The sequence below is a fragment of the Papaver somniferum genome, chromosome 2 (assembly GCF_003573695.1).
Source record: "Papaver somniferum cultivar HN1 chromosome 2, ASM357369v1, whole genome shotgun sequence".
Taxonomy (NCBI): Eukaryota; Viridiplantae; Streptophyta; class Magnoliopsida; order Ranunculales; family Papaveraceae; genus Papaver; species Papaver somniferum.
The window spans coordinates 124,473,901-124,483,160 of record NC_039359.1 but is presented as its reverse complement, the minus strand read 5'-3'; the positions used below and the strand labels follow the sequence as shown (position 1 = coordinate 124,483,160).

At 38.3% G+C, this 9,260-nt stretch overlaps 1 protein-coding gene across 1 annotated transcript; it reads left to right on the top strand.

Annotated features, from left to right (window-relative positions):
• The first annotated feature begins 2,222 nt into the window (after positions 1-2,222).
• On the top strand, positions 2,223-3,234 carry LOC113353897. The gene is made up of 2 exons (XM_026597369.1): positions 2,223-2,677; positions 2,780-3,234. The coding sequence occupies exons 1-2, from the start codon at positions 2,557-2,559 to the stop codon at positions 3,028-3,030; spliced, it is 372 nt and encodes a 123-aa protein (XP_026453154.1). The 5' UTR covers positions 2,223-2,556; the 3' UTR covers positions 3,031-3,234.
• The last annotated feature ends 6,026 nt before the right edge of the window (positions 3,235-9,260 follow it).

Sequence of the window (9,260 nt, the reverse complement as noted above, 5' to 3'; positions counted from 1 at the left end):
AAAGCTCTCCATACTATATGATTTTGCAATCCATAGTATGATCATGAAGTCAACACAATTTAGTGTGAGAGAGTGGACGTTGGAATGGCTAGTATGACTTCTACATGCACGGTCCGTCTGTCTGTTCAGTCAGTTCGGTCGTGGGATTGGGATGTTGATTTACCAAGATTTATCTGTGTTTTTCATATTTTATTGAGGTTTTCATTCATGTGGGGGATTGTTGGAAAACAATTAATAGAAAATTGATTTTTAAAGTTTTTAAGAAAAATAATAACTTATTGTTTTCTATTGTGAACGAAATTTTTTAGTCCCACATCGGGGAGTTTATTTTTTTTTAGTTGTATTATTCCATTATATAAACAAATTCTTTACATGAGACTGTGAGGTCTCATGTAGAAGATGGACCAGCAATTCTTCGAAGTTATGCAAGAGATGTTATATATTTATGTTGTTAAATATATGTTAAAGTATTCTTGATGGCTTGCACGTAATATCAAGAATGTTCCCGATCTCGAAAGCATGTACCACGGTGATATAGGCATTCACATGGTACATATTTTAAGCGAGTATGTTGAGTGTGATGGTGGTAAAGAGTATGTCGGATTGGTGATGGCTTTGAGAATCGCTTAAAGGATTAAGCCTGTTAATCATAGTGGAGATGTCTGATGGTTTGTTTCAGATACACGGTAATCATGACATGTGTTGGAGTATGATATTTAAGCTAATTCTTCCTTTCTGGATTAGAGTTCAATATGTAATTAACTTACTGGTTAGGAGGAGCTAATGGTGATTCTTCTGGATGGTTCTCTTGTTGATCAATGGTGGAGTCTGTGCAAGGATTCATTGATGGCGGTTGAAGATTTTCATGGTGTTTGTGAAACGTGGCCAGTTTCACAAGTGTTCTTCTGAAGAAGATGGTTTGAAGACTTTTATCAACGTCATGGTATTTTGGTCGAAGAGATGGTTCTATAAAGATGGAAGTTCGTGTCTGAGCTTCAAAAGTAATCCTAAAGGTATATAGAAATAGTGAATAACTCCGGTGAAAGACGGTGGTGATTTCATGTGATCGTCTCATGCTTGAAAGCATGATACGAGGTGGAAAATTGTTGTTTTTGAGACGGTGGTCAAGGTTGAAGTTTTGGTAAACTGCTACCTTAAGTAAACTTATTCCTAAAGTTTAGGAATTTAAGGGCCACGTTAGGGAAACTTGTTTCCAAAGTAAAGTTTCTTAAGGGCCAAGTTTGTTTCTCTCTATATATGACTAGAATTGTAGGCTAGAAGATAATCCAACCTAAAAGAGTGGTAAATCCTTGTGCTTAGGATTTTGGTCTCTTTGTTGGGAGGATCGTGTGCTACCGTGAAGGTCAATATCGGTGTGAGAGAAAAACTTGTAGAGAGGGGATTTTGGTGTTCTAGTGTTTAGGGTTTAGGGCTTTGCCCTAAACCAAGTTTCTAGTGTTTCCATGTTTCTCCTCTGTTACTAGCAACTGTGAAGACGGTGTAGAAGAGAAGACATAAGGTTGGTTTGAGGAATGATTAGAGAGTTGGTTTCTATGGTTTCTTCAATGCTGTTCTCGGGTATGTCTTGTTAACTCTTTGGTTTTGTCTTGTTGCGGAAAGGGCATGTAATGGTCTTTGATTTAATAGAAGTTTTTCTGGTGGTGTTGGCCGTGGATGTAGCCTGTAGAGGTGAACCACGGATATCTTGTGTTGTGGTTGTGGGTTCTTGTTTATCTTCTGTCTCTCTTATTATTTATCCCATGTTTTTATTCAAATCACCAATTGCCCTTTGTGATCCTGTGTTCCGCTGCGCTCGGGGTGCTAATTTTCCAAACAAAATGTTGTGAACTCGAATATTCTCAAATATTCCGCATTCCACATATTTGACCACATAGTTGACCGGATTTGCTTTTCACTTAGCCGATTAATGCGTGCATTTTTTACCAGTCCCAATTTTCGCTGCAAGCCGAATTGCTAACTAGGCTTATAACTATATTCCAAATCAAAATGAAAATACAGGAAAATGACCTTAAAGAAAAGAGAAGGAGTGATTTCCCTTTATATATGCTTAAATGAACTAGGAGTTAAAGGGACTAATGTGTGGTTATCAAGTGAGTGTTTAAGCCTGTGACAGTACGTTCTATCTTCAACGAGAGTGTGCTAATCAATTGCCACCAAGACTCAGTTTAAATTCTGAATCCAGGTTAGGTAAGGCGTAAACTTCTATAGATACAAACGATGAAAATTGAAGGGTTTAAGTGAGGTAGATAAATGCAGTGAATGTGTTAAAATATAAGAGGGGTAGAGAATAAGCAGAGAGCCAGAGACGGGGGTGAAAATAAGACAGGGGTCGTAACTGTTAAAAGGCTCATTGATTGCCCCTTGGCTACATCATTGCAGCTTGAAGGTCAATTTTCTTCTTCTTTGCTCTATAAATTGAGCCTAAAATCACACCACTTCCCTCACTCTTCTCTTGTTGAGTGAACTTGGTGGATTAGTATTTCGCAGTGTCCTTTCAATATCAGTGCATTTGCTTTAGTACGCAGAAACTTTGAAATGGGTGCGATTAGCCGGAAATTCATTTTGTTGGGACTTGTTTTTGCTGTTGTTCTTCTCATCTCTTCTGAGGTCTCTTCTCTTTGTTGTTGTGCGTGTAAGGACATGCCTGAAAAAACACGTAAGTTTTTGTGCAGTCGAATTTTAGTTTATGCTTGACTAATACATTTTACGTGCACCTTTTAATCACTCAAAATTATATGTTCACTGTTGTTGTCATTAGTGTCGGAGAAGCAAGTGTTAAAGAAGAGTAGTGGTGGATCGTCGATCAAGAAAAAATGTCTTGAGAATGGAGGAATGGAGTATGATATTGAGCATGCAGGGAATGAAGTTGAGGCTGAGCTAAACAAAGATGGAGATGAGGTTGAGGTTGAGTATGCCGGGAAGGAGGTTGAGGTTGAGCTTAATAAAACTGGAGCTAAGGTTGAGATTGAGATCGCCGGGAAAAAATTTGAGATTCAGGTTAAGGGGTAAACTGGAAGAGTTAGCAAAGATCCCAATCAATAAGGTGGTTGTATCATTTTCTCTACTGTGTTAAAGAGTAACAATAAAATTACTCTACTGTGTAATGTGTTTACTTTTGAGTATTTGTTTCATTTTCTTTTATGAACTTTTGGTGTCATCAAAAATAATCGAGATAATAAGTGCATCCTGCTTTAAGTCTTTTGTACCCAGTTACTTCGGTGTGGAACAATGAACCGTCCGGCAAACAAATTCTTGTTACTAAATGAGCATAGAACCACTCTAGGAGATGTGTATATGCCTTTTTCTTTGAATATGAAGCCTTTACTGTTCTGATCACTTACTTCTCTTGCAGCATAAACCAGCTGCACGATTCACTTATACTTCTTTTGCACCCAATTTCCGTTTTAATTTCAGTTAATAGATGATGGGTAAAGAGTAGGGCTGCACAACGGGTAGGGTGTGTAGGATATTGCCTATTTCGCCACCCTACCCGCTTACTGGCGGGTAAGAAATTTTTTACCCGCCACCCTACCCGCCATTAAACGGGTAAGATCTTACCCGACCCATTAATTAGCGGGTCGGGTAGGATAGGATGGCGGGTATACCCGTTTTTTTTTTTGTTTTTTTTTTAGTTTCCTATGTTCTGGTTAATATTGTGTATACAAAAAATACTTCCTAAAAAACAAAACAAAATCTTGTAACAACACAGCAAATAAGAGCCAGCTTATCTAATGGTACTGCCAATCTAACAAGGGAAAAATGAACAAACAAAAGCGTCTTGTTAGGCAAAAAGCCATTTGTAGTCTCAAGATCAAAAGTTCTATTTTTTTCAAAATCATGTAACCTTGTTCTTCATATAAGAGTATCATCATCAAAAGCTCTTCATATGACCTTCTTCTGCAATCATCATCTACAATGATGGAGTTGGAGTACATACTAAAATCACCAAATAAAACTGCATAACAACAGATAAAGCCAATCAACATCAAAATCTCCTTATACGCTGCATATCAAAGCTGATTAACAAAGATTAATTAAGAGTCGTAACATATCAACAATGCAGTTGATATTAGTACATAAAAAGAGAACGAGGTTCAAAAGACATTAGTACATACTGTATATTACTACAAACAGTTGAACACAAACGTAAGATTGTTTAAACAACCTCAATGATCTCTATTGGGGCTGGCTGACCAATTCTATGATCCTGTTACCATTTCTCATATTACCAGTAACTCCTCTTTGGGTGGAGAAAAGATACTGACTACTTCATGAACCTGCCAGTACCTTGATGCCACCAAAAGTAGAAACCACTAACCGTGGATTTCTGGTGTTCAGATTCAGCAAGGGAGAATCAGTTTTAACCACGAGATTTATAAGGTTTGAACTTATTGTTAGTACTCAGACCCTTAAACAAGTATTCCTAATTTCACTCAACGAAATGAGAACGATGAGCAACAACAAGTCTACAACTGGAAAGTTATTTTCACAACAAGTCTACTTTCACCACAAATATAAGCACCAAACTCAACTGAAGGGAGTCAGTTCTAAAATGACTGAAAAAGAAACGTAAAATACCTGTAGAAACTGAACTAGGACTCGCGCATTAGCCAGACATACTTTTCAGGAGCAAGGGACATAGTCCTTACCACCAACCTTATACTAACCACCTTCACAATAGTTAGACTTCGCCCATTCAATCCCATTTGCGTTAAAACTTGTCACAAAATGCCTCCATACCGAAGATGTCCTCTTCCGTTTCTTACTTCCGCTCACCTTTGGTTGAGAAGATTGTGGATGTGGAGGTGGAGGTGGCGGAGATGCAACATACTAGCCCTTCGATTCACTGGAGGTCTTGTTGGCATCTCTTCTGCAATCTCAACCATGTTGCAAAGCTTGGTTAAAAGTGCTCCAATTCTACCTAATTCCAATCTTCCGTCAGATCGTGTAACAACAATTGTTTCAACCTTCATATTCACACAAAAAACAACATCAGTAACAACATTTCCCAACTCAATTTACACTTCCAGATACATGTCAATCAACATCAGCAAAACTAAGGACAATTATGAAGACCTGACTAGTTAGATGCACTTAAGATCCAACAAGATATACAGCTCAACAATGTAAACCCATAATTCATTTACAAATAAGAAACCCATAATTCATTTACACCTTATTCAAACATGCAATCAATAATTACGACCTACCCAAGGTATGAATTGAAAAAAAATGAAATCATTGATCAAATACCAATTGAATTAGGGCTGGAGGAATTTTTAAAACCAATCCTTACCTCTCATACTGCACTCAAAATTGACAAACCTCAAGATTAAATTTAGCTGAAATCCTGAAATTCTTGTGTTTGGAGGTAAAGAAGATACTTCGTTGGATATGGTTACTTTAGATTTCTACTGATACATGAGTTTTGATTTCGAGGTTATTTAGATGAACGATTTGTGACAGTGATTTTCCATATTTGATGTGAGAGTCATGTTCGTCTTCGATTCCTAACTTTGATTTGTAATAATGAAGAACTGGATTTTTCAATCTAGGGTTCTAGTGCAGAGAGGAGAAGTATGAAGCAGAACGACGAGTAAAATCATGAGAATGAGTTAATGATTCAGAATAGTCTGTTTTCCCTTTCGAAAATCAAACATGCAGATTATGAAATTAGTAGATAAATCAATCAAAATTCTCACAAGTTCACAACAAAATCAAACCTCATTTTATTCGTTAGGTGGAGATGGAGCTGAGTTTTAAGACGAGTTTAGATGAAGATGGTATTGATAGAAGAAAGGGTTTCGTTGAAAATTTCAATTGAGTGATTCTCCTGCTAGATTTGGAGCAGAGTTTGATTTGAGAACAGGGAGAAAGGGTTTCGACTTTTCTTCGATTTGTGATTTGGAAAAGAAAAGAGATACGGAAGCGAAAAAACCAACCTCACTTTTTACCCCTGATATGTTTCAAAATTACGAAAAAAAATAGGCAGGAGATGAAAACAATGCGAGGGTTACTCAGTCATTTGAGTATATTAGCGGGTAGGCGGGTAGGGTAGGATAATTTTGGGTTTCACCCGTCACCCTACCCATTTAATAGTGGGTAAGAAAATCTCTAACCGTCACCCTACCCGTTCAATGACGGGTAGGGTAAAATACGGTTAAATCATTGGCGGGTAGGGTAGAAATAACGGATATGGGTAGGGTATGTGCACCCCTAATAAAGAGTAAAGAAGGCGTTGTTTATTAAAGCCACCACGGAGTGTCTATTTACTGTGGATTGGAGAGAGCAAACCAAAACCACAAGAGTCTATCTAATCTGCGTAAGAAACCCACAGTGGTTTCTTGGCCAGAAAAACTAAGGGTGATCTAAAATTGATGGACCAATTATGAACTATTAAAATCAAGTTAATGATTGCTGTTTTGAAGTCCCACTTAGGTTTTAAAAACTCCATCCCTACCAAATCCTGTGATGGCAATGGTCCTAACCTGTAAGGTATAACTCAAAAAGAGCATCTATGCACGTCCGGTATAACAGATTTCTGTTCTCACCATTGTTCGGCTTTATTTACTTCTTGTCTTCTGATAAGTACAACAGTACAAGGCTAAGGATGATTCAACTAGTCAAGAGGTTTTGTTAAAATACTCGTACTATACAAAAGCAAAAACGGAAATCCATGGTCTTTTTATGTGATAATATTAAGAGGAAAGCTTAAAAAGCTAGCAGCTTATTAGTAGTAGGATCTGTTCACCAGTCGCTATATTGAAATGAATTAATCTTTTCCGGTAAAACACAGCTGGGCAACCTTTTAAGACATTTAATTTGGTATTATATCCTTTTCCTTCATCCCAGTTGCCTTATGCAATGGAGCAAAAGATCTAAGTCTCTAAGATGATCTTAATGAATGTTCATTTATTGCGAATTAGACTCTTCACCACTTATAATGAATGTTGCGTTTTGTTCATCCCATCTGTCATCATTTTTTTTACCTAAAGAATCATGAAACAACTACCTCCATTTTTTTATGGCTTCCTTTAACACTGTATTCTCCTTGCAAGCGTGGATCATTATAATATTTAATAGGTGATGTGATGCATACAAGATCCAACCAACCTAATTAAATGGGATGCTCATCATAAATTTCAACTAATTGCTTCACAAATCTAAAAAACAAGCTACTTCATCGAAGTGGATAATCTTAGGGTAGTTTCAGTCGATTAAGTAAGAAAAAGCCCCAGAGTGAATTAAACGAGTCCAAATCTGTTCACGTTCCTCTAACGAGTGTATATTTCACATAGTCTTCTGACTAGTTGATTATTTAACTGATGGCCCCCTATTATCCTCCATGTTTAGAATCACGATCCGCGTTACATAACTCCCTAAATTAAATCAAAGATAAAGATTGAAATGTGAAACATACACTCGTTAAGGAGTGTGCACGAATTCGTACTCGAATTAAACCTAGCTGCGGTATTGTCAAATTTACCCATAGAATTAAAAAAGTTTCAATCTGCAGGTGACGATTCTCTACCCTACACGTGTCCACCAAAATCAACAGGTGGAAGCTCGATAAAGCAAAGTGTACAGAAAATGATACACACGCGTTGCACAACAACAAGTACACATTCATTTTAATACATTTAAAGATAAGTTTGAAATCAATGGTCAGGATTGGTCCAACTGACATCGATAAGACAAGTCTGCAGTACAACTTTTCAGGCGTGGGATAAGCCATCTACTCGCATTAAATGCCAACGGACGCATAATACGTGGGAAGAGTGCAAGAGTGCAACACTGATGAAGCATCGGACGCACACGACAACTATCTGCGGACCAGGCACACAAATCAAGAGAGTGGACGACAACTGTATAAAAAGGGGTCCACACTAAGATCTTATAAATACTCAACTCCACCAGAGGAGAAGGGGTTCGGCAATTCTTGACCTCGGAGAAGAAATCCAGGAGAGACAAAGTAAGTAATAGTTAGGAGCAATTATTATGTGATATTTTCTTTCCCTTCCATTTAAAGTCATTTGACTAAACTTTGTAATTACCGTAATAGATAGTGAAAAATTTCCCAAAACCTCCGTGGACGTAGGTCTTAGCACTGTCATTTACATTCATGCACTGTCTAAATTTGTTATGTTTAAATATGTTTATTCCCTGACAGAGATATATGAGCGTGCATATATCGTTGTCCTAGCGTGATTTTTATCTTACTTTGCAATTATTATGACCGTTACTATTTACTAACACTGTTGTTTATGGGTGAAAATTGTTTCTGTTGATTTTGGTAATTTTGGGTATGTGGATGAGAAACGAATCTAAACCCTAAACAATGCACTGCACGGGGGTACTTCTGATTCGAGAGATCAATCTGTACAATCCTGGCCTAAACCAAGAAATGGTCGTTCCAGGCTTACTTCGGTCACAAAGTGAAGGAGAAGGGTTTCTCTTAGGGAGGGAAGCGAAGAGAGTGTCGAGACCAGAATGGTTGATTCTGAAGATGTGGCTTGTTTTATGACTTGTATTAGAAAGTGGAACTGGCTTGTGGAATGAAAACTATCAGTTCTTTGGTGACATCTGGATACTATGTTCTTCTCTGACCAAAAACTTGTTTCTGGGTGGAAATAGGTGAAGCCTATTTATACAAGTCATATTGAACCGTACCCTGGTCTCGTAGGAAGTGGAGACGATTGAGTGGTGGAGGAATGGAGTAACGTATAACCGTCAGAAACCCATGCTTCCATTATGAAGGAAGTGGATCCGTTTACACCCGTTACTTCTTGCCGCCATTAATTGTCCTACTTCATGACACTTTCTTATAACGGGCGTATTGCACGCCGCACGCTGTATACCGCCAGACCAATACCCTGATGAGTATCCCCCAGTTTGTGACGTATTTGATATCTCGAGTGTTTTTGTGGAAAACATGTAGCATTTTTCTACGTGTGGCAAGTTAAAATCAAGAGGTTTGCCATAGTAAAATAGCATGTGATGCTATTAGGCTCGTCTTGGTCGGTCGCCTAAAACTTTCCACGAGTCTGTTAGTTCGGTGGCGCACTTCGATGGCTGAGATCGCATCTCATGAGGAAGGGTAGCCGTTGATTATGGCTACCTTGTGTTGGCGCCTGATAATGGCGCAGTGGCGTTTTGGTGTACGCCAGTGGCAATGTGGCATGGCTGGCATGGCTCGTGCATGCCAGTGGCACGATGGTGCAAGTGGCGCCTGGCGTAGC

Coding starts and splice junctions, on each gene's coding strand:
- LOC113353897 (XM_026597369.1), top strand. CDS start 2,557: ATGGGTGCGATTAGCCGGAAATTCATTTTGTTGGGACTTGTTTTTGCT. Junction 2,678..2,779: donor GGACATGCCTGAAAAAACAC/GTAAGTTTTTGT, acceptor TGTTGTCATTAG/TGTCGGAGAAGCAAGTGTTA.